Source organism: Borostomias antarcticus (assembly GCF_949987555.1).
Source record: "Borostomias antarcticus genome assembly, chromosome: 17".
Taxonomy (NCBI): Eukaryota; Metazoa; Chordata; class Actinopteri; order Stomiiformes; family Stomiidae; genus Borostomias; species Borostomias antarcticus.
In genome coordinates this window covers 16216866-16243445 of record NC_140250.1, presented here as the reverse complement: position 1 = coordinate 16243445, position 26580 = coordinate 16216866, and the positions used below count along the sequence as shown (strand labels likewise).

The 26580-nt window shown below is 46.2% G+C and overlaps 1 protein-coding gene across 1 annotated transcript in view; it reads left to right on the top strand.

Annotated features, from left to right (window-relative positions):
• Positions 1–12611: 12611 nt before the first annotated feature.
• The window catches only part of LOC311320293 (inactive dipeptidyl peptidase 10-like), a gene marked incomplete at both ends in the record, with an annotated part of 117080 nt that continues 103111 nt past the window's right edge, over positions 12612–26580 (top strand). The window contains one exon of the mRNA XM_084452025.1: positions 12612–12671. Within this exon, the coding sequence (XP_084308151.1) occupies positions 12612–12671 (60 nt within the window). The remainder of the gene's footprint in view (positions 12672–26580) is intronic.

The following is a 26580-nucleotide window of genomic DNA, read 5'->3' as shown; positions in this document are numbered from 1 at the left end:
TCTGTCTAATGACAGGAAACTCTTAGCATCCCCAATAACTTTCTCTGTCTTAGGTCTTTTGTGATACTGAAGACTAGTTAAAGTAATGAGGACATGTAGAGGACATGTGGACACAACTTGTTACGATGGCCAAAGTTCATTCAACCTGTAACTGTTTTTGATTATTATTATTATTATTAGTAGTAGTAGTAGTAGTAGTCGTACTATTATTATTATTATTATTATTATTATTGTATATTGTATTTGTTCTGTTATTTATGTATCTGTGTGAACTCGTCGGCACTGTAAATAAGGGAAACCTCAGTGCCTTGAGAGTATAAATAAAGGTTTGAATGAATTCACTTTGACCACCACAACCTACAGTATGTGAATGGATCCTTGGAACTCAAAGAAACATTTTTCCTCCCTGCCCTTTCAGAAGTCTGTTCTGCTGCAGACTCCGCTGCACCCAGAAGGAGCTGAATCTCCTTTGTTTGCCACGGCTGGGGAAGCTAAAACAATAGAGGCCATCTTGTTTTCACTCTTTCTTTTCGCCGCTGTTCTCTGTTTTTGATGCTTCAGCACAGTTCGCACACAGCCCCGGTAATGGCAACATTTTAATGCTGCTGCGAGTATTTTGGAGAACCGTGTAAAAACAGGTTCCGTTTCATGCACTCGGTAATTCTGAAAAAACATATAGTTGTTAGTGATGCCTATGATCTAAGCTCACTAGTACATCTGCAGGTGTATTTTTGAATGTAATGTACATGCTTGTGTGTGTGTGTGTGTGTGTGTGTGGTGCAGCTGTGGTCTGGTCTTGCCTCTCAGTCCTCATAGGAGCTCGGCCTCCAGTAGCCAGATGGTGTGTGATTATGATCATGACCTGCAGACACAGACCTGCCTCCCCCCCCCCCCCACACACACATACTCTACAAAGACACACTCTCTCTGCACACACACACACACACACACCTACACACACACACACACACACACACACACACACACACACACACACACAGTGTGTTGTTATTGCAAGTTGTTGCCTTCAATTGCCCCATGATTACAACATCCTCATAAAATATGTTTACATTAGTGACACACACACGCACACACACACACACACACACACACACACACACACACACACACACACACACACACACATACACGCACATCCCAATTCAAATCCGGATAAAAGGTCCGGACAGCGCTTAGATGAAGGTGTTGTGTGCTCAGGGGACAGGCTGTGCTCATGTGCTGTCAGGTTTTTGGCCCAGTCCCCACTAAGCCACCAGATCGTCTCTGTTTGGTATGCGTGGGCCACATTTGCAACTATAAGTACTGTACAGATTACCTGTCAACAAATATTAACCAACAGGTTAATTTGTGTCTGTTCAAATGTGAAGCATAACGTCAGCTAAGCATCCGGTTCTCTATATGGCTAGGCTAAGCTCTTTCTGTGCTATCTGATGCTAAACAATAAGCATGCATAATACTACACTGATTGCATTACAGATAGCACATAAATTGCTTTGCTTTTTTAATTTGCTTTGTCACAAATTAACCTACTGTTTATATTAATATATGTTGGCAGAGGAGCTGTACTTACAGACGTTGCTTTAGCTAGCAGTAAAATAAAGAGCAATGTTTAAAATTGAGGACAACTGCTAACTGGCTAACTGACTAACTCCTGTGGAGAGGAGCCACATAGCTGCATCTAATAAACCCACAACGTGTCCGCGCGACGTGAAGAGGTTCCACATGGATTCAGTTCACAAAACCTTCTCCTTACCGTCTCCCTTTGAACAGGGGCTGTTTCTGCTTCCACATAGTTCTGTAATCAAACAGATGTGTGTAAGTCCTTGCAGCGATGATAAGATAGCCATTGTGAAACAGGAAATGACGGGTTTTGAATAATCACAAACAAGAAGTGTTGTTCCTACTGTAGCCTTTCTGTAATATCTGAAATGTGTTTTTGCGAAATGTCGTATTTTCATGAAATGTGTTTTGGTGAAATGTTGTGTTTTGGCGAAATGTTGTGTTTCTGTGAAATGTGTGAAAAAGTGTGTTTACGCAAAATATTGTGTTTTCGCAAAATGTGCTTTCGTGCAACGTTATTTTTGCACAAAATCGTGTTTTTGCAAAACGTCATTGTGTTTTTGCAAAATGTTGTGTTTTGGTGAAATGCTGTGTTTTTGCGAAATATTGTTTTCACAAAATGTTGTGTTTTTTTCCAAATATGTCGTAGTGTTTTTGCAAAATGTTGTTTTGTGAAATGTCGGGTTTTGGAAATGTTGTGCTTTTGTTTTGTTTTGCGAAATCGTTCGTGTTCGTTTTGCACACTTCAGGGCCACCAGTTATTTCCGATGTAATTAGCAATTCATCTTGTTTTGTTAATAAAGGAATTGGATCAAACCAGATAAAACTGCTTCACTGGGGCCAAGATGCTCCTTCCTTGCCCTTATGCCCATACATTCTCATTGGATGATTCACACTCCCTAAAACCCTTGCTTTATATTCACGTGTGGCCTGTAATAAGTTAGCTAACTGACCTACTCTACATGTCCTACAACGCCAGGACACGCTGCATGCTGTTAAGCTACAAAAATTATGAAGCTGATATACGTATTTGAATCTGGCTTTGACCAAAATAGTAAGGACCAATATTTTTGACATTAAACCCTGCGTGAAAGAGCTTCTGACCCAGTTAGTGACACCAGCTCTACTTCTAATTTCCCTTCTCCTGTCTTCTCCCTGTATTTACTCCCCTGGTCCATTGAGGACATGCATCGCCTGAATCAATTATTCTCTTCTCATGTCAGTGTCTAGCATGCAGCTGCCCCAGTTCCTTAGCAGGAGCACATGGTGTAGAAATGTTTCCCAAGTGCCCTGTAGAGCGATCCTGTTCCCTTGATCCTGCTATGATGTGTCCCTCTGACAATCATAGGTGCTTAAATACCGCCTAGGGCGATCATTAAATAATGCACCCTCTGTTCTCCCTTGTGTGAAGGAATTGTAATGAGTCTCTCCTCCAAGACCATATGGGGGAAGGGTAGCAGGAGATTTAGGTGCTACGAGCCCTGTCATTAATGGCTGAGCTTAGACGTGGGTTTCTCTTCACACCAGCATGGCTCACCAAACCAGATATTCACTCTCCTGTACGCCCGGTATCATGTCTTCTCTGAAAGCCTTCCAGTAGCTGATGGACTTGTGTGTCAAGGACAGGTGGGACACACTGCTTTGGAACCAAGCTAAATTGGATTCTTTAGTAATTCCACTGAGCAAAAGACAAAGTCTCAGGAAAATATTTGAAAGATATATTCAAAAGAGAGAGACGAAAGGAAAGGAGAAAAATAAAAATAAAACTGTTTTTTAAGCTGTTTATCGTTTACCCTCTTGAAAGTAAATATTGTCCAAAGCATTACATATTACAATAGCCTCACAACACTAAATATATCCTTTGCAATGTTATTCTCTCAATTCATCGCAGAAACTTTACAGCTTCAGGGTCCCTGTGTGGTAATTCTCTGCTTCTTGTCTCCTCTTAATTACAGAAAGTCTTAAATAGCTCAGTCCATTAATCATTTTTCAGTTAAGGTTTAAACCCATACTGCAATGTGTGCCGGCAAGTCCCAAAAGCATGGGATAATCCTGCTCCAGGAAAGAAGCCCACAGTGGCTGTGTCACACCGTATGGGTTCACATCTTATCTCCCAGCAAAGGGAAGTTCAAAGGGAATCCACACTTGCCAAGACACACGTCCAGAGAAAACATACAGTATGATCATGTTTTAAACGGGAAAGCTGAAGTCAGTACTGCCTGCTTTTTATACAGTATGATCATGTTTTAAACGGGAAAGCTGAAGTCAGTACTGCCTGCTTTTTATACAGTATGATCATGTTTTAAATGGGGAAGCTGACGTCAATACTGCCTGCTTTTTATACAGTATGATCATGTTTTAAACGGGGAAGCTGAAGTCAATACTGCCTGCTTTATATACAGTATGATCATGTTTTAAACGGGGAAGCTGAAGTCAATACTGCCTGCTTTTTATACAGTATGATCATGTTTTAAACGGGGAAGCTGAAGTCAATACTGCCTGCTTTTTATACAGTATGATCATGTTTTAAATGGGGAAGCTGACGTCAATACTGCCTGCTTTTTATACAGTATGATCATGTTTTAAACGGGGAAGCTGAAGTCAATACTGCCTGCTTTTTATACAGTATGATCATGTTTTAAACGGGGAAGCTGAAGTCAATACTGCCTGCTTTTTATACAGTATGATCATGTTTTAAACGGGGAAGCTGAAGTCAATACTGCCTGCTTTTTGGATGCACAGACTTGTTCCATCGTCTCAGGTCGTTCGTCTCGCAAAGCCGTTTGAGGTTCATGACACTTTCATATGACGTGATGGTGGAAACCACAGGCCCTTTTTAGTGGTGCTCAAGCACCCCTAAATTTAATCTCAGCACCCCTAAAACATTTTAATCATTATTATGTTTTATTATTATTTTCTGAAATCATTTTAGCACAGAGACAGGGGACAAACAAATAATGGTGGATAGGGGCTTTATGTAAACAAGTGTAATATTTGTTTACAGTTTGCTGAAGCCAATGTGCCCCTCGCTGGTAACGTCCACCAGTAAAATCAGTAAGGGGAAGCTACTGAGGTAAACTAGTGATGAATTCCATGGCGTAGCTAGATTAAACGTACCATTTCGTAAGTTGAAATGGTAGCAAATATATATATATTTTATATATATTGTTGAATGTTCTGACAGATAATGTTTGGTCAAATGTGTCGTGACTGACTAAGAGAAACTGTCTGTTTATAGATGCATGGGGTGCGTCAAAGAAGGTTAGCTGTTGTTTGATAGCTACTGTAGCTAGCTTGCTAATTTAGAGATTATTAGCGCTCTGAGCTAGCCTCCTTGCACACTTGCCAGCGAGTTGATGCACTTATTATTCTGATAGAGTTAGGCTTCATGGTATATAGTACATTGCACCCTCACTCATTCATTGGTCTGTTTTTCCATATGAGATTCCTCTCATGAGATTATAAATACGGGAGAGAGAGGGATAGAGAGGGATAGAAGGAGAGAGAGAGCTGAGAGAGAGAGAGAGAGAGAGAGAGAGAGAGAGAGAGAGAGAGAGAGAGAGAGGGAGGGAGGACCAGGTGAGAAAGTGGTCAATGCACTGCAGCTTCTTTTTACCCACATTCGAATCATTGCAGTGACCTCCACAATGATTTCACATAACTAAGCAGTGTATTGATATACTGTTCAAACGTGGAACCTCCTCTTACATTTATTTACATCACAAATACTCTGTTTGCTTTATTTATTATCAGATTATGTCATTTTATAGTTGAATATAAAATGTTTGTCAGTGCAAAGATGGAGAGAGGAGGAGGATGGACAGAGAGAGGATAGGGAGAGCAAGAGAGATAGTGAAGTCAAAATCGGTGGATGCTATGTAGTTTTTCCCACATTAAATGCTTTCCAGAAGTACACTTAAAACATATATCAGTGCCATTCTAAGGACATATTGGCAAATCAGTTTGAGCTCGGGGCTGAGCACCCCTGGAGGTTTGATCCTAGAATGGCCCCTGGAGGACACCGTACATGCACTCAGGTCGCAAGCCACTCTCTGTATGAGGGTGTTGTGTACAACACCTCTCCTCACTCTCTCTGAGTGACATTATTTTCTTTATGGAGGTAGAGAAGTAGTCCCCAGGCTACCCTCACCTTAGCCCTCATACCATCAACCCCCCCTCCCCTCACACACACACACACACACACACACACACACACACACACACACACACACACACACACACACACACTGCCTTTCATTTATAATTAATAGCCAACAAACAGAAGGGGGTGAGGGGCTCCTGGAACACATGCTCTAGCACACGCAGGGAGGAGAGCGCGCTGAGACCGGAGGAGTAGAGGAGTGGAGTAAAGAGGGAGGTAGAGAAGGTAGGAGGAGTAGAGGAGTGGAGTAAAGAGGGAGGTAGAGAAGGTAGGAGGAAAAATAAGAAAAAATCCTACTGTGGCGCTACATGCTACAGCACATGTCCTGGGTCTGGATTGGACGCTCTCTCCGCCGCCTTTGATAGAAACTAGAGAGGTAATCATAGGAGGCCAGAAGGTCAACACGCCCACTTCACCTCCACTCTGCTGGAGTGGGTGCAGAGGCGGAAGGAGATGGAGGTCCACTTTTATCCTTTCTCAAAGATGAAAGGCACTGAGGAAGAGAATTATGACTGCTTGGCCTCTCTCTCTGGTCCTACACCAAGCAATTACACCATTCTTTTAAATTATGGTTCTGGAATTGGATCTCAGTCACGTGGGGGGAATTTGGCGTCCTAAATTGAATGGAAGCTCTCTTGTTTGATCAGTCTTGCGGTTGAGTTTCGCAGAAGCGTTCTCTGCAGGGCTGAACTGGATTTCCAATAGAGCTAATTTGATTACGGTGATGAGCATGAAATTGGCCAACAAGTTTGTGTCAGAGCAAGTTATGGTTTTATTACAAATTTCATTTAGACATAAACCTACATAAAGACAGCTAAGTTAAATTAAATAAAGCCCCACGAATTGGGGACACATTCATAACCTCTGATATTACAATTTCCTTATCAATTTTATTGTTATTAATTTAAAGCTCTATTAAATTAGAGGGAGGTGCACATGAGTTCAACGGACGTGGGCCTGCTACAAAGTGGGTTTGGTCAACATTGTCCCTATTTTATATGGGGATGATAATGGACATAATCATTTTCCATCAAGGAAATAAATGAGAGTCTGCGAATTAACTTCCGACAGCCGAGCTCTATGAGCGTCAAAAAGTCTATGATTCATCAGAGAGCGAAAATGGCACAACTCTTCTACTAGGACAATTATATTTCCTACCATTTTAATTTCACCATTAACTTTACATTCTGGAAGGAAAGAGGAAGCACATCAGCTGTGGTCATTATTAATGAGGGAGCTGAATACAAACAACTTCCTGGCAGGATTGGGAAGTGGAAGCAGAGCGACAGGTTTTACACCATGAAAGAGAATTTGCTGTCAGGCTGGTGTGAAAAACACGTCAGCAGCGGAGATCTCCCTAACAAGTGAGTGAAACTTTAGAGATAGCCTTGGCTAGAGCTCAGACAGGAGGGGACCATTATAACACACACAGACACAGACAGAGACAGAGACAGACATCTCGCTGGGGGAAGAGGGAGGGGAGAGTGACTGACGAGCTAGTGGAGGAAAAGAGCAAGCCGTCGTCCTGTACTGGATACGGTTCTGGGGATGTGAGAATGGTCTCCGATAGACGCAGGTGATGCGTTGATCGATTGGCAGATTGACCAGCCCTGACACTAGATGAGAGGGGACAGATGTCACACACACGCACGCACGCACACGGACACACACACACACACACGCGTACGTGTCCAGCTAATGTGCAAAGAAATTCAGACGTTATATCTCTCTCCTCCTCTCACGTCATCTCGTGTTTCAGGTGCTGTTATCTCACATGACGACCAAAGACGAGAGAGAATGACTGGAATATTAAATGGAACGCAAACACTGTGTGAATTAGAATAGAGCACAACTAGGCTTTAACACAGATTAAACAGAACACTTGAGCAGATAAAGTCAGCGTTCTGCTGCGCCAGTGGTGCTGTCATCAACATGGCGTGTTGCTGTGCATTAAAACATACAGTATTTTACCAGAGAGGCGGCCTCATTCTCCTAGACAACGGTTCATTACCATCACCTGAGCCTGCTTGGATTGAAGATGATGTACTGTATGCTCAGGGATCCAAATCGCCAGAGTTTAAAACAGAAACAATCTTGGATATATACAGTAGGATCTGGCATGTACATTTGAGCCGTAGATTAGTACGAGAGTGAGAACGATTATATTTTGGCAGGGTGGGAAATGTTTTGGGATTAAATGCACACAGATTATGGTTGGGATGAGCTGAGAAGTGAGAAGAATGAGATTGACGGTACATAATGAGTCCTCTCCAGTCATAACGCCACACACACACACACACACACACACACACACACACACACACACATACACACTAACACATTAACACACTAACCACTGCTCCCTTTTGTGGGGGGGATTAGTGTGTGTGTGTGTGTGTGTCTGGATTGGGGGGGGGTCTTCGAGGGCAGGGGAGTGGGATTGAGAGACTGGTCCATCAGAATAGAACAGAACAGTCGCAGGGGTGGGTGGGGGGGGGGGGTTAACTGTCCAGGCAGAGGGGTGGGGGTGGGGGTGGGGAGGGGGGTGGAGGGGGGGGGGGGGTGTAAAGGGTGTATGGGATCGGTCCTAGGGCAGTCTACTGCTGCTGTTGAACTTGCGGACCGTATCAGGAAGGAATCTGCAACCTCTCCTTCAAGGTCCTGATGCTCAACCATGTTCCGTCTCTCCGGTGGTGTGAACAGGTGTTAGCTGTGGTGGTTGGTGTCTTTTGTGATGAAGATGGCCTTCCTGCAGCAGCGTTGGTTGTAGAGATCCTCGATGGCTGGGAGCTCCACACCGATGATCTTCTGCGCTGTCTTCACCACCCTCTGGATAGCGTGCCTGTAGTGGGCGGTGGTGTTGTCCTACCAGGCTGTGATGCCTACAGTCAGGATTCTCTCCATGATGCTGCCGTAGAAGTTCTCAAGTGTTTGTGTGCTCATTCCACATCTCCACAGGCACCTCAGAAAGTAGGTGGTGGTGGTGGTGGTTGTTGTTGTTGTTGTTGTTGTTGTGCTTTCCTTAGGATGGCAGAACACTAGCCACTCCTACAAACAGGGATATCTCATTTCAGGAGCAAGTGGCTTATCAAGTTTGTTACAATATAGAGATCGAGATGCTTATAATGAGTACCACAAAATGATACTTTGAATGGCATCTATTTCACTCATTTGAGAAGACTTGGAGAGTCTTTGAATGAGGATCCTAGCACAAAGAGCCTGATCCTGTCCATACAAGTCCATACAGGTCCTAGTGACATTTTGGAGGCAAATCAATGGATGGCATATCCCTTCCTCTCACTCCTCGACCTTTCCAAACTTAAAGGCAGCTCTCTCTCTCTCTCTAAAACCCTTTTCAAGCGGAAGAGAGCTGCCCAGTTCTTCAAAGAGCTCTGTGATAACCAAAGAGATGACATCTTTACTTATTGATGTGGAGCCTCGCATGCAGAAAGGTCCAGGGTTGGCAAACTCAGGCTTGTGATGTAAACACCGACGTCAGGTACAATCTTAGTGGACAGCTACAGCAAAACTCCTGTAGAGAGCCATGTTTCTTTCATATCGGTACAAGATGGAACTGTGGCGATGGTAAGACCCAGACCGGAGGGAGTGTGGACGAGTGGGATGTGTTATGCTGCCTTTTTCCTCCGGCTCAACGTAGTGAGTATGAGCTCCTGGATCCATGACGTGATCTCATAATCACCAAATGTCACTGGAATCAAACCTCGGGGGAAGTCAGTTTCAGTTGTCCCAGACTGTGGTAAGGAGCCCACAGTCTCCAGACTGATGCCACACGCTTGTCTCTGTACTGCAGGACTCACTGAACTAGTGAGTCTTCACTTTACTTTTATTTGCTCAAGAGAGACAATGTATATTCATGAACATTTAATAAAAATTTAAATGCACCCAATGACAGCCAGAAGGCTGATTTTCCCTTTGCCAGATGGTGCAGGGCTGCAAGTCCTAATGGAGAAAGATTATTCTACAGTGCAGTACAGTAAAGAATCATGGTCCCAAGTGTATAATAAAATACCGTATAGAACCACAGTGCAATGTGTAAAAAAGGCATTTATTTAATTAAATTAATTACACATTATATATTGCACATTGAGGGCATCAACTATATTGCACACAAAAATACAGGAGGCAACAACATATGCTTCATTTATACATGCTGCAAAATAGATAAATACTGTTTACCCTGGTTAGACTCTCTGTGAGTGCAGATTTTAGCTCTGCGCCATCTAAAACTACATTTGAGTGAGTTATTTTTTGGGCATGTTTGGTGAACATCATACAAACCGTTTTTTTGTCGTTCAGCAGGAGGCAGGATTTAGAAAGCCGGTCCTGGACATCAGACATGGTGGATAAAAGGATGCATGAGGCTTCTTGGATGTTTTTTAGTGGATGTAGAAATCACAGCTGTGTGTGAACGTTTTGACAGGAATCGGGTAAGGTGTTGATAAACAGGGAAAATAAGAGCGGCCCAGGGACCGACCCCTGAGGAACACCTACAGGACATTCAAGACCCGGAGACCTAGCACCAGTGACATGTTTTCTATTGGATAAGTACGATTTGAACCATTGAAGAGCATGGGTGGAAAAATGAAAGTGTGTTACCCTGGACAGAAGGACTTGGTGATCTACAGTGTTGAAGGCTCTCTTCAGCTCTAAAAAGACAACACCGACACAAGCATTCCCGTCTAACTGACCCTTGACCTTCTCAATAAGGACACACAGGGCCATCTCAGTCGAGTCTAACATTATCTTACCTTTTAGATACCTTCTACCTGTAAATGCTAACCTTTCCAGATTTCCAGGACGAATTTGCTACAAACTACATTTCACTATAATGATGAAACATCTAGAAATTAAACAAAATGTTAGTTGATAATCATTCTCATAGTTGGAATATGTAGGTGAAGGATTACTCTACCAGGGGAAAATCATAAAACAACAGTACTCTACTGGTTGAATGAGACACAGGCAATGTTCTCTCATTTATTTGTCTGCCTCTCTCTCTTCTCTCCTCTCTCTCTTCTTCTATGTATTTGGGTGTGGGTGGGAAAAGGATGTATTGTTTATTATATATGTATTGTCTACTAGTGTGCCATATTTATACATTTCTTTTATCTTCTTATTTCTGTATGTAAAGCGCATTGCGATTACTTTTGTATGAAGTGTGCTATACAAATACAATTTGATTGATTGATTGATTGATTGATTTGAATCTGTTTATCAGCCATAGGAATTGCCAGAGTGCCCTGGGAGAGCCCCTCTATTTGCAGAGTGATCCTTATAGTTCCCAGAGACTAATCTGTCAAGCAGGTTGACGAAACCTCAGACTCCATCCTACAGACTGCCTGCGTCTGCTCCTCTAGATACCCCCAAAACCAAAGCCTCCGGATTAGACACTGGGCCATGAAATCCCATGGTCCCTGGGGATCAGGTTTCTGTGGTGATCAGCACAGAGAGATGTGCGATGTGAAATGTTGCTATTTTCTGAGTGTGCCTTATGGCTTTATACCCGGTAGAAAGATGAAAATAAAATCGAATAAAGGCACTAATCTCTGTCTCTGTCTGTCTGTCTGTCTGTCTGTCTGTCTGTCTGTCTGTCTGTCTGTCTGTCGGTCGGTCGGTCGGTCGGTCGGTCGGTCTGTCGGTCTGTCGGTCTGTCTGTCGGTCTGTCTGTCTCACAATCATCTCGAGAACTGGGCACTGTATGAAGGTGACGTTGTCTGTAGAACCTCTTTTTTAAAAGGACACCAAGTCACTTCCCTTGCATTTAGCCTGAGGAGTCGGAGCTGTCTTGGCCCCACCACTCGTCTCGGACATGGAAAGGAAAACAATTAATCAGTCTATGAGCCAGTTGAACGGTGCAACACAGTAGGCTACCGTTACGCGTTTCCAAAACAACAGTACGTTTCATTTCGCACACAGTTTGACTTGCCAAACGGAATTGTTTTTGTCCCTGCATGCTGACGGATAAGAGAGTTATTTCCCATTGAGAGCTCATTAGCATGAGGAAAACACTCACTCAATGGGGTTCGCCAAATGATGGAAAAGGTTGACAGAAACTTGTCTGTTTGATGTGGTCTTCCAGGCGCTTATGCAACTTGCTTTCAAACTCGAGATTTAATGACGAAGACAATCTCCAGCTGGCGAGACAATGTTCAGAGAAACTGATTAAATCCAGTTTTCCCCTGCAAATTGGATCCACAAAGAGAGAGAGAGAGAGAGAGAGAGAGAGAGAGAGAGAGAGAGAGAGAGAGACTCCGTGGTTATGGTCTGTCTCCATGTGCTTCATGAACTATGCTTTACTCGCACTGTCTAATGAAACTTTTTGACACAGTGGTTATATGACCTCGCTCCCGCTGCTTTTCTCTGAAGTTTTTATTCTCACATAAAACACGTCGCTTTAATATGTTCCAACATTTGAGACATCATTCCCTGATACAAATTAAGTTGTAAGTCACAAAAGAGAATGAGGGGTGTTCGTTGCGTGTAAAATAGTACTAAGATAAGGAAAAAATTCCATTAGGCCTATTGTGCTGCAAATATCAACTTTTTAGGGGGCTCTGGGCTAGAACGTCACCATTCCTGGCATTTATCTCGCATCAATGAGTGAATATAGCCCTCTTACACCTGGAACATCGTAAGAGTGAATCTTACGCACAAGACATCATTGGATGAGAACCCATGCATATAGATGACGGATTAGTCACAACTGGCTTCAACGAGTCCCCCTGTTGCCCGGTCGCTCCACACACGCTGCTCACTTGCGCTACACCAAAACAGCGCGGATTGCAAAGGTGCATTTCCACCCGGTTCTTCTGCTTTCGCATATCGGAGCTGTCCAAGGTTCTGAAACATGAATCAAAGCGCCGGTGTTGCACAGACCTGTAGGCGACGTTCTTCTGATGATATTAAGGTAAGGAGTGATGCTTGTCGAAGTTAACAGTGTTGTTTACAATGACTGGTGTCCTGCACAGTCCAAATGTCGCATGTTTTCACAAGTTTATGGGGCGTTTTTACCCCATATGGTTCATGGTGATGAAACGATGAGAAGTTTTTGTTTCTCGACATCAAACTTTAAGACTCGAGTAAACACAGCATACACGAATATGTGGCATCGGACGTCTTGCGAAATTACTTGTGTCCATAAGCGTTTTCTTATCACCATGCCATACACTAATTGTGATGATATCGGTTGTATTACATTGCCTGTACACAGACATAGCATTGGATACATTATTTAACTGGATGAATGATTCCTTCTCTTAAGACGGTCTTTAAGTGCCTCCACAAGGGGAGTTGATTAAATGATTAATGGGACTTTTGAGACGACCAAGGCACATGATGTAACATGATTGAATGTAGGCTCACGTTAACATTTTATATTGACCTCAGAATGCCTTCTTTAGTCTGGTGTGAAACATTTGAATCGACTTACGTGCTGTAGGGGGCCTGACCCCTTAGTTCATTTAACCTTTTTCCCTCTTAGTATCTCTGTTTCTCCCACTGTATGTATGTCTGCATGAGAGAGAGAGAGAGAGAGAGAAAGAGAGAGAAAGAAAGAGAGAAAGAGAGAGAGAAAGAGAGAGAGAAAGATATAGAGAGAAAGATAGAGAAAGAGAGAGAAAGATAGAGAGAGAAAGAAAGACAGAGAGAGAGAGAGAGAGAGAGAGAGGGAGAGAGAGAGAGAGAGACTTGCCTTTGAGGAGTTATTTTTGTTTTTGTTTGTGGTTAGCACATTAGCATGTTTTAAAACATGACAGATGACAGTGGACAAAATAAAGAGTGAGCTTGAATGGTGTGTGTGTGTGTGTGTGTGTGTGTGTGTGGGGGGGGGGGGGGTTAGGGTTAGAGTTAGGGTTACTCTTGGTGAGGGAGTTCTGGGGGAAGGATACACCACATAAAACATGCTTTTTTGTCAGCCTTTCAAACCGCAAAAGCTAGAGCTCAGGCACATCCCTATAGTTCACCTTTGCATTCAAAATAATCACGGCTTTTTTTCACACCTGCTCTAAGAGTAAGGGCTATCAGTCTGAGTGTGTATAATCTATGCAAAATAACTACAGTATACTGCAGGAAAACAATTAGGACATTTTCTCCCTAGAGTCTAACAGAGAGAATAAAGAGCATACATCGCCCAAAGCTATTGAATTGTTCGTTTATTTTCTGTCTCCCTCCTAACCCAAATATGCTGTGGGTGTGTGTTACAGTAGGCTTTCTTTGGCCGTGCATCAGAAATGAGTGAACTACAGTTGTTTGTAATATCATGGATGGGTGTCGGCTGTGGGGACCAATGTAGATTAGAATGACATCATACCTTTCCAGGGCTATCATGATTGTGACGATCATGCCAACCCCTAACCTAGCCCGAGAGTGTATTGCTTGACTAAAACTCAAGCAGGATTTTCTGTATTTTTGGGATGCTGACAACTCTGACTCTTAAATGAAAATTTGAATAGCAAATATATATTCTGAGCTAAGATTAGACATTGGGCCATGGAATTGTAGTATATTTTAACAATAACTTCAATAGTAGAAGCCAGCTGTGTTTAGATTAGTTTGCACTTTGGGGTAAACATTTAAATTTCTCAACTGCCTAATATCACTTTGATAGGAATGTGTTAGGAATAGCCTTACCTTGGGCTAAACATGTGTCTTAACTGTCTAATATCACTTTAATAGGAATGTGGATTACAATGGACTTGAACAGGATGTCAGGAAGTGCCTTAGGTTTCTTAAACTATAAAATGTAGAGACTAGTTATGCCCATATGAGGAGAGACATATGAATTGTGTATACATATTGGATTAGCCAACAGGATTCCAGCTGTTATGGGGTAGAACATATTGTGGGGTTGAATTGTAAGCCAGAGTCTATCCTGATCTGGCCTGGGGTTGCTCCTTCTGCTGCAGCAGAATAATATCCATGTGTGTTGATTAATAAAAGAATATGAAGTCAACGACGCAAATTCAGCCGAGGAACGTACGTCAGGGCCGGGGGGTCAGCAGAGGTTAATCAGTCACGCATGACGCAGCACCAGCTGACTGTAGCTGTCATAGCATTGGTCAGCTCACTAGAGCGCATGTATTTAAGCTGTCAAAACATGTCATTGTTCGCGCTTGCTTTACTGCTGTTGTGCATTGCATGCTCGCTGTTTCTGCTCTAAGCTCTTCGCTCGTTCTTTGTTGTTCGGCTGTGTTTCGGTATTTTGTGCTTGCTTACCTTTCTGCCCGCGATGTCTTCTCCGGTCCGTGGTTTTGGGGATTCGTTCGGCGGGGTCGGTGTTCGACCGGATTCCGACGTTGAGTCCCTCCCGGACGTGGGCCCGTCCGGGGGCGCGTCCGCAGGCGTCCGCCGGAGCCGTCGGCTAGCCGGCCGGCCCTCGCTCTTTCCCGGCGCGGAGGGCTGGCCTCTGACTACCGTGCTGGAGGTACTATTTCGCAATGGTGTCTCCGTTCCCGGGGGTGCTTCCAGGGAGCAGCTGCTCGCGCTTTTGTTTACGGTCGATGACCCCGCCCCCGCCTCCGTGCCCAGGAAGGCCACTCAAAAGAGGAAGAACTCCCGGGATCCGGAGGATTATCCCGTGTTGTCCTCGGATTCTCCGCCTGCGCCTTCGAGAGGGTCCGCGCCGGTGCCGCCGACCGCTGTTCCCGCTGGCCCGGCTGGGCCCGCGGCCGATCCGGTGCTGTCGGCTTTGCTGGCTATCCAGTCTTCGCTGACTTCGATGGATTCTCGGATCCTGGCCCTGGAATCCCGCCCGTTGCCGGCGGCTCGTCCCGCGCTGCCTGTTGCTGCTGTTGCTGCCCCGCCCGAGCCTCCGCTGCCCGTGTCTGCTGCCTCGGCGGGTGCCGGTCCCGTGGCCGATCAGGGTTTCTTCCTTCCCATGAGATCGCTGGGAACTGCTGTTCCCGTTGCCGTGGGAGTCCCGTTCTTCCCTCCGGCTGCCGCCGTGTCTCCCTCGCTGCACAGCCAGATCCTCGCAGGTAGCGACGTTAATTTAGTAAGGATCCTTCTCATCTCTGAGACTGTCGACAGGCGGGTGGTCGATTGCGGGGACGTGTCCGTGACTCTGAAGGACAGTGACCCCCGGTTGTCTCGGTCCCTCACGTTCCCCGAGTTCGTCGTCGCTTTCGGGGTTTACAGGGATATTTTGTGCGAGGTGTACCCTGATCGGCGGGCGGAGCTCGACACATATATTTCTGTTTTGGCCGATTTATGCATGTGTTACGGGGGCACGCTGTTTTACGAGTACCATCGCTCGTTCTCATCTAAGGCTGCGATGTTCCTTCAGCGCTTCAACCAGCGACTGGACTGGTCCGTGCTGGACTTGGCGCTAGTTAGCCGCCATTTCACTAGCCGCCCGGCCCTCTCGTGCGCTGTTTGCGGATCTTTTTCGCATGCCCCCTCGATGTGCCCCAGGTCCGTGCCCGCGTCCGCTGTGAAGGCGTCGGCGCAGGTAGTGTCTCGCACGGCAGTGACACCGTTGTGCCACAATTTTAATGAGAATGTGTGCTCCTATCCGAATTGTCGGTACATGCATTGTTGCAGTTACTGCGGGGACGGGCATCCGAAGTCCGTGTGCCCGCGGCGGGCTCGTCCCGGGCAGGTTGCTCCGACGCGGCCGAAACGGGAATAAAACCTTCCACTCCCATCAACGTCCCCGAGCTGGGGAGGGCGTTGTCCAAGCATCCAAATCGTTGTTTTGTCGGTTATTTGCTGTCTGGTCTGGTGCATGGTTTCCTGGCGGGGTTAGCCTGGCTGCTGTTGTTTCCCACACATGTAACAATCTGTTGTCTGCTGTTCAGGAGCCAGAGGTGGTGGACGCGCTGCTGGAGAAGGAGGTCAGGAAGGGCTTCATATCGGTCCGTATAGCTCGTCTCCGTTTTCTATCGCGCGCTTTAGTCCAATCGGCGTTGCGACTCGTAAGTACTCGGGAAAAAAAAAAAAGCGGTTGATTATCGACCTTTCTGCCCCCCACGACGACGTAGTTCCCAGCATTAACAGCCTAATACCCCTGCTTCTTTTTCCCTCTGCTACGCATCGGTCGATCACGCGATTAAGCTAATTACAGCGGCCGGTCGGGGTGCGTGGCTGTCTAAAGCAGACATCACGGACGCGTCAATGTGATGCCCCTCCATCCGTCGCAGTGGCATTTGTTCGGCGTCCGGTGGCGCGGCCTGATGTATTTTTCGGTTCGGCTGGCTTTTGGCTGTCGGAGCAGCCCCAAGATTTTCGACTCGCTCGCTGAGGCGTTGTGCTGGATCCTACTGAATAACTGCCGTCTACCGTTCGTTGTCCACCTGCTGGACGATTTTTTGCTTGTCGATTATCCCTCTGCCGGCCCGGGCCACGGTATCACGGCCCTGCGTGGCGTTTTCTCCCAGCTGGGCGTCCCTCTGTCCGACGAGAAGACTATCGGCCCGCTCACGCAGCTCGAGTTTCTCGGCATCCTACTGGATAGCGTGAAAATGCAAGCCTCTCTGCCCCTCGATAAGCTGGATCGGGTTCGGTGCGTCATGCGTGAAGCGCGCGAGCGTTTTATTATCACTAAGCGGGAGTTGCTCTCACTGCTCGGGCATCTGAACTTCGCGATGCGCGTCATCCCGCAGGGCCGCTCATTCGTTTCCCGGCTGCTCGAGCTGGCCCGGTCCGTCGTGCGGTTGCAGGACCCGGTCTGCTTAGACGAGGGCTGTCGTTCGGACCTCCGGTTTTGGTCCCAGTTATGCGACGGTTGGAACGGCGTTTCATTTTTCTATAACGACGGCTATGGCTCTTCGGCATCCCTCCGGCTGTTTACTGACGCTGCGCCTTCGGTGGGTTTTGGGGACATATTCGGAATTAACTGGTTTTCTAGCGCTTGGCCTGCCGAACTGACCTCACAAACTAACCAAGCCAGCTCCACGGCGCTCATGGAGCTGTATCCCATAGTAGTCGCGACAATATTGTGGGGACCTCAGTGGTCTAGGAAACGAATTTTATTCTTCTGCGACAACGAGGCCACAGTAACCATAATTAACAATGGTCGTTCGACGTTCCGTTCATCAATAAATTCATACGCCGCCTCACAGGGCTGTCTGTGCAGGGGAACTTCGTTTTCCGCGCCGTGCACATCCCCGGCCTCGACAATCAAATCGCTGACTCGCTGTCCCGGTTTGATTTACAGAAGTTCCGCAGTTTATGCCCGGATGCGGCCCCGTCCGGCCTGGTCTGAATGCTGCCCTGATGCCCCTCCTGTCATCCGCCTCCCGTTACATGAGGGCCGGTCTAGCCAAGACCACATTAAAACAATACGACTCTGCATGGTCTCACTTCACTACGTTCTGCTCCACATTCAATGCAAAAGTCATGCCTGTGAATATTTCTATAATATCTGCATTTATAGTTCATTATGTCGAGTCTAGGCGGCTGCGGCCTCAGTCGGTTAAGAGTGTTGTTGCAGGTGTTCAATTTCACATGCGATGCCTGGACCCCTCCACCGTTTCTCTGCTGGGGAACCCATCCATCCGGCTCCTTCTTAATGGCATCGCGAAAGAGCATCCCCAAGGCAAAGATAAACGTCTTCCCTTCACTCCTTCACTCGTTCATAGGTTAATCGCACGGTTGAGGCAGGGGTGTTTTGATAGTCACTCGGATTTAATGTTGGAAACAGTCATTCTCACGGCTTTCTATGGGTTCTGAGGGTCGGTGAATATTCTTCACGCACATCGTCATTCAACCCGGCGCACGACCTCACTCGGGCAGATGTCACGTTGCACGCGCGCTATTTCGTCCTGCACCTGAAGCATTCGAAGGCGGACAGAGCTGGTGCCGGCGTGACCGTTTATTTATCAGGCAATAACACCTTGTTTTGTCCTCTGTCCTCCATGAGCTCCTACCTGACGAGCAGACCCCAGGCCGGTGAGGAGGAGCCCCTCTTCGTAACAAGAGAGGCAAAGCCCATGACCGGAGCCTGGTTTGCCGCCAGACTCCGCACCCTCTGCCAGGCGTGCGGGCTCCCACCGGACCGGTACACTGCACACTCCCTCCGTATAGGAGCGGCAACCACCGCCGCCGCCATCGCCCCGGTGTCTACCCTGAAGTCCATGGGCCGATGGTCCTCATCCGCTTATGAACGCTACCTACGGCCTGGAGTCCAGGACATTCTGGATGCCCAGAGAGCTATGAGTGGACTGTGACATTGGGTTGGGGGGTTACTGCGTATTCAGGTGGTCATGTGGTTGGTGCACAATTAAATGTTGTCTGGCTCATGTCAGAGTGCTCTCCGTCAACCCTTCTGCGCATGCGGGCCGCGGAGTTGCTGGTGTGTTCTTTGGGGGGTAGTTTGCAGGTATTCCACCAGCGTCGGCCGGTGGATGCCAGAGTAGCCGCTAGCTGGTCTCTGTGGCTTTCCGTGGCGGGCGCCATGGAAGCAGAGACACGAGGCTGTATCTCCCGCGGAACCCACGGGCGTCGGCCCGTGGGGACCAGGGACTATAATGTACAGCAGTCCTCCTGTGGCACTCTTTGACGGTCTTAGTGGGCTGAGTTACCTCCGAGCGTCTTCCCGATCGCAGCCCACTCTGATCGTCATTGAGGCAGGGGGCTAGATGCCGTTCCCCCTTTCTGGCTCTCTGGGCCAAGGGCTTGGCCCAGAGGGGGGGAACACCTAGATTGCCTCCCCCTGCTAACGCGCTCCACGCGGTGGAAGGCAGGGGGCCCCCCCGGACAGAGCACACCGCCAAAAAATTCATATGCATGTATTATGCCGCTTGTATAATAAATGTTCAAATTTGACAAAAGTGATCTCGTCTGAAATGAAGTCAACGACGCAAATTCAGCCGAGGAACGTACGTCAGGGCCGGGGGGTCAGCAGAGGTTAATCAGTCACGCATGACGCAGCACCAGCTGACTGTAGCTGTCATAGCATTGGTCAGCTCACTAGAGCGCATGTATTTAAGCTGTCAAAACATGTCATTGTTCGCGCTTGCTTTACTGCTGTTGTGCATTGCATGCTCGCCCCACCTCCTCCCCTGCTCCTCCTGCGTATGTCGATGTCGTCTGTTGTCATCGTCGCTCTCTGTCCGGGGTAGTTTGCAGGTATTCCACCAGCGTCGGCCGGTGGATGCCAGAGTAGCCGCTAGCTGGTCTCTGTGGCTTTCCGTGGCGGGCGCCATGGAAGCAGAGACACGAGGCTGTATCTCCCGCGGAACCCACGGGCGTCGGCCCGTGGGGACCAGGGACTATAATGTACAGCAGTCCTCCTGTGGCACTCTTTGACGGTCTTAGTGGGCTGAGTTACCTCCGAGCGTCTTCCCGATCGCAGCCCACTCTGATCGTCATTGAGGCAGGGGGCTAGATGCCGTTCCCCCTTCCTGGCTCTCTGGGCCAAGGGCTTGGCCCAGAGGGGGGGAACACCTAGATTGCCTCCCCCTGCTAACGCGCTCCACGCGGTGGAAGGCAGGGGGCCCCCCCGGACAGAGCACACCGCCAAAAAATTCATATGCATGTATTATGCCGCTTGTATAATAAATGTTCAAATTTGACAAAAGTGATCTCGTCTGAAATTAAGATAACTTATCCGGACCTCTGCAAACCTTTCTTTACTCCATAATTTTTTATTTTTTTTATTTTAGCTTTATTTAACCAGGAAAGAACCCATTGAGACACTGTCTCTTTCACAAGGGTGACCTGTCCAAGAAAGGCAGCAGTCAGCCATAAAAAAAAAACATAGCATAACATACAAGTGTGGGACATAGAATAAAGTAAGTAAAAGTAAGTAAAAACAATAATGCATACAGTAAAATCAACAGTGACATCAGTAATTCAACTCAAGCCTGCAGAGTCATTCACCATTAAGGGACTAATCTATCTATGGAGAACTATAAAGAACACCTACACCTGCACCTCAATCTAAACTTGAATTAATTAACTACAGAATCCCAACCTATGCCTGGAAGATCCCAGTTTAGATCCATACATGATGATGTGCAGACTGCAGAGGAAGCAGAGAGCACCAATCACATACCGCCCACCAGATCTGGGTTAAAGCAATACATATGAGTTTTCTCGAAACTGCGCCCCCACAGGCTCTGCGAGTAAGTGCACTGTCGTACTGTCTTTAAGTTATCAGATTGTCTTTTTCTTTTTCTGGCTTCCTCCGTTTTCGGTTTTCTCACCTCCAGCCATGATATCATTGCATGTTTTATTAATACATCCATGCATGATATCCATAGGCGCCGGAATAGTTAGCTACTACTGTGTTGTTTAAGCACAACGTTGCGCATGCGCACTTTGACTGAATGCTGCGTCCCGGGGGCGAGAGTTTTAAAAGGTAATAAATGTCAATGTATTATCTTTCTGAGTAGACTGTTTGGATGATTCAGCTTACTTTTAGTAAATCTAATTGGAGAATTAGCACCAGACATGTTTGTAAAGGTCCAAATATCGCAATGTATTGCTTTAAATACATCAATCAAATACTAATATATTTGAAAATACTTTGGGTAGGCAATGTTCAATTTAGAATTTTCCCTTTTGGGGCTGCTCGACTAGTCTCATTTGTACTGGGCTACCTAAATCAAGTCTGCAAGTATTTGTCAGTATTTGCAAATTGTATTTGACCCAGGCCTGTCTTCTACTTTGGGATATCTTCATATCTCAATGGATCACAAATCTGTAGCCTCTTAGTGTACTATGGATATACAAGACCAGGCTTGACTCTAATGGCACTAACATGGATGACATGGATGACATGGATGATATGACAGTGGATGGCATTGACAGTGAATGTCCACCAGGCATGTCACTTGTTCATCATGAAGTTAAATCCTGATCATCCCCGATATTTGAAAGCATTTGAAAATCATAATAGTATTTTTTGTTGAACTATTACCTTGACATCAATGCACTGGTTCTCTGGACCTATACGGTACATTCCCAAAAATGTTCTTGTCTTTATGTTCTGATATGTTTCACAGTGTAGCCTGTACAGTAGCTTAAAGCAATCAAATCATTAATCCAAAGTAGCGTAATAACTGAGGTAAACGTTCATGGGGATAGTTGATGGATCATCTGGCAGTCTCACATAATGTGGGCATCGTAGTGGCGTATGGTTGTCCCTCTGGGGACTAAAGACTCACAACAAAAAGGGGTGCTGGGAGGCTGCCCAAGGACTTCATGGGTTGTTGTTGCAGCCAAGTCTAAAAAGCATGCTGAGTGGATTTTCAACAATCCTGGTGTTTATTTTCTATTCAGAGGGACAGGGAGCTAGCAGTGTGTGTTGTTGACAGGAGAGCTAGGCTGTTCAAGGTTCAAACTCAAACAAGACTTTGCCTGTTGCTAGTGATGTTACACAGCAGTACTGTGGAAATCATCGTTCGGTAGCCGGCCATGTGCTGTGAATAACACACTGTGGATAGAACAAGCTCCTCAGAATGAAAACCAATGGACAGTAGTGACATGTGCATCATACTACACTGAATCATTTTGGGACATTTCACAAATGCATGAGCAGTGCATCTGGGAAGTATTCGTATCCCTTCACTTTTTCCACGGTTTATGTTACAGCCTTATGCCCAAACTTTTTTTTTTTCCTCAAAACTCTACACACAACCTATAATGACAATTTTTGCAAATGTATTCCAAATAAAATTCATATATCACACGTGCATGTGTATTCACACACTTTACTCAATACTTTGTTGAAGCATCTTTGGCAGCAATTACAGCCTCAAGTTTTCTTGAATATGATGCTACAAGCTTGGCTCACCAATTTTGGGCAGTTTCTCCCATTCTTCTTTGCAGATCCTCTCTAGCTCCATCAGGTTGGATGGGGAGCGTCGGTGCACAGCCATTTTCAGATCTCTCCAAAGATGTTCAATCAGGTTCAAGTCTGGGCTGAACCTCTAGGTGAACCTTCTCCCCAGTCAGAGGTACCCAGTGTTCTGGAGGAGGTTTTCATGAAGGATCTCTCTGTGCATTGCTGCATTCGTCTTTCCCTCGATCTTGACTAGTCTCCCAGTTCCTGTTGCTGAAAAACATTCCCACAGCATGATGCTGTCACTACCATGCTTCACTGTAGGGATGGTATTGGCCTGGTGATGATACCACCATGCTTCACTGTAGGGATGGTATTAACCCGGTGATGATACCACCATGCTTCACTGTAGGGATGGTATTAACCTGGTGATGATACCTCCATGCTTCACTGTAGGGATGGTATTAACCCGGTGATGATACCACCATGCTTCACTGTAAGGATGGTATTGGCCAGGTGATGATACCTCCATGCTTCACTGTAGGGATGGTATTAACCCGGTGATGATATCTCCATGCTTCACTGTAGGGATGGTATTGGCCCGGTGATGATACCACCATGCTTCACTGTAGGGATGGTATTAGCCAGGTGATGAGCAGTGCCTGGTTTTCTACAGACATAACGCTTGGCATTCAGGCCAAAGAGTTCAATCTTGGTTTCATCAGACCAGAGAATTTATTTTCTCGTGGTCTGAGAGTCCTTTAGGTGCCTTTTGGCAAACTCCAAGCAGGCTGTCATGTGCCTTCTACTGAGAGGCTTCCGTCTGGCCACTCTACCATAAAGGCCTTGTTCTTCATATGGATCGGTTGTTGCTTCCCCCCAGGCTTGGGGCCGAGGGGCTATCGTTTTTCCACCCCGAGTCTGGGTTAGGGGTCACCCGGGCTATATATCCGGGCACACCTCCAGGAGCCATGTCACCGTTTTGTCATCCACGACCGTCAGGTCACGCATTCCGTTGGGTGTCCGGTATATCGGACAGGATGCCATGTTCTGCGGTTTGTTCCTCAGTGCCACACTCGCACGACACACAGGATGCCAACTCTCATCTGTGCATCAATGAGCGGAAGCGTCCGACGCCGGTCTGGAGGCAATTAAGCCTCACCCACGCTGGTCTGGGTAAGTCCATCCCGAGAGGGGAAGGGCCGGCGACCGGGATGAAATCATGGAGTCTGGTGCTCGCCTCCCACTCCCACGCACGCCAGGTGTGGTCCGCCGATCCTGCCTCAAGATCTCTGCATTGCTGCAGGAGATCCCGTGCGGCTGGCACAAAAGGGTGTCTCGACCGGTTAGGCTCCGTTGTTGCAGTGAGCCTGTTGTGGAGCAGGTGGTTAGGCTCCACGGCCCGGCAGGCGAGATGTGCTGTGGTTCCTGTGTGGCAGAGGCCAGTGGGCTGGAGGCCTGCAAGGATGGGAAGATTGTCCACAGGAGTGGGATGCAAGCATTCTGTCACAATGTGCAAGGCTTCGTTGATAGGCGGATCGATGAGGGGGGTGTGAGCGCTGCGACACCACACCGGTGCTCAATATTCACTGGTCGAGAAAAGATCATAAAGGCCTGATTGGTGGAGTGCTGCAGAGCTGGTTGTCCTTCTGGAAGGTACTTCCATCTCCACAGAGGAACTCTGGAGCTCTGTCAGAGTGACCATCGGGTTCTTGGTCACCTCCCTGACCAAGGCTCTTCTCCCCTGATTATGCAGTTTGGCCAGGCGGCCAGCTCTAGGAAGAGTCCTGGTGGTTCCAAACCTCTTCCATTTATGAATGATGGAGACCACTGTGTTCATTGGGACCTTCAATGCTGCAGAAAATGTTTTGTTACTCTTCCCCAGATCTGTGCCTCGATACAATCCTATCTTGGAGGTCTGCAGTCAGTTCCTTTGACTTCATGGCTTGGCTTGTGCTCTGACATGCACTGTCAACTGTGGGACCTTGTATATAGACAGGTGTGTGGCTTTCCAAATCATGTCCAATCAATTGAATTTACCACAGGTGGACTCCAATGAAGTTGTGGAAATGTCTCAAGGATGATCAGTGGAAACAGGATGCACCTGAGCTCAATTTTGAGTGTCATAGCAAAGGGAGTGAATACTTGATATGGGATATTAATTCTTAGATGCACCTCCGGATGCATCTGATTTGCATTGCCATAAGGCAGGCAAGAAACTGACTGGTGCTTATTGTGTCTTTGCCATGAGGAGGAGAGTAATTTGTGCTGTTCTCGGATTTCCCGAATTGAAAGAAAGTTCTCAGGGGCCCTGCTACTTTTCACACTGAGTTTAGAGCTCTGGTAGTTAAATACTATGCACATACAATTAATAACACTTAAAAAAATGTAATATCAATATTCCTGATGAAAATATCACGTTTTCGCTCCTTCATTATCACGAAGGAACATGCATCATGGGTGGGGGACAACATGCTTGTTGTTACATCTTGTTATTTTAGTATTGTTCTGTAACCTTCCTGTTTCTTCACCTTCCTCCATCCTGATCCTCTCCAAAAACCTGGCAACCATAGATAGTGGATGAGCTCTGAAAGCACCAAGAGCCAAGATCATTATCATAACTTAAAAGGTGACGAAAAAACGTAACAGGATATTGAACTCTTCGAAAATGAGGGAGAAACCAGATGAAAGATTAAAGTGGGCTTGTCAAGTTGAGGTATGGAGAGCTTGCTATGGCTTGCATTAAAATAGAACAAAAACTCTGTCTGTGAGCAGTAAAAATGGCCCGAACTGATACAGAGACGGCTTGGAGCCGGCTAAGCTGTGAGCTCTAGGAGGCTGAGATCGAGATGATATCCAGAAGATACCCTGGCATGCAAGGAAAGGCTAGAGCAGAAAGCCTCAGGGCCCCAGAAAAGACCATAACTCTGTGGGTGATGGTGTGCCAGAGACAGAGGTTATCCAATCTAGACTACAGCACCAGCCTCCCAACTACAGGCTATAGCACCCTCTGAATAATGGGCAGAGGAAGATTATTCCTAATTCCTACTTTGAGATATGTCACCTATTAGTGTACAACGCCAGACAGGGTTTTGGATCGGGAACGATTGTGATAATAAGACATACTGTATTTATTTGGAGAAGTAGAAACCAGTCAAAAGGCAAGAGGGTGTTAGCATTCTTGCTAGAATCGAGATGTTTCAGAAACATCTGGTTCCCCGTTTAAAATCTATTTATCTCTCAGTGTGTCACACTAAAAACCAAATGCAGGTTAGTTCAAATCCTAGTCACAATGTTGGGCCTGCTTCAATGAGAGGGATGTGTGTTGTGGTGAGAAGGAGCGCCATTTCTACTTTATCATTATTTTATCTTATCATTTTAAGAAAATATTGGTGTCTTTTGTCAATACTTTTCTATGCTCCTTATTTATGAGTCCTAAGGTGTTCTTTCAAGTTTCAAACTTTTGGTTGAGATTTCCATCCTCCCAACTGCTTTGATTGTAATCTTTAAGTCTTTGTTGTTTATTTTGTACATCACAATGCTTTTATTCTGTTTGGTGTTTTTCAGTGTTTCGTCTGAGCTTTTGAAATGCACAGACAACAAGGAAATATAATCCAATTTAGTAAAGGACATTGTCGTCTGAAGTCACATGTTAGGGATGCATTCCTCTCTTTGTTCGGTGAAGGATAGATTTGATTAAGTAACAGATTGTGCGCCTTCTCAACACCTGTGAACGGTGATTATCAGACCCATTGATAGTTGTCCAGACAATGCCCCTTTTGTGTACTTCTGAGGGAAAGTGTTCTGCTCCCATAGCAACTGGATCGATAATGGAACTGTGTTGTGCTGTTGTGTTGTGGCCTGTGAAATGTGACAAATAACAAACAAGTCCAACAAACAAAGTAAACAAAATGGGTAAACCGCTGTGAAAAACACAGTAAAAAGATGAGCATGGCCTACATTTCCTCACTGGTGTTTTAAACATTTTTAGCCCTAACACCTCTCTCGGGAGTACATACAAAACGTTTTTACAACTTAAAGGAAGACTAAGAGAGAGAGAGAGAGAGAGAGAGAGAGAGAAAACATATAT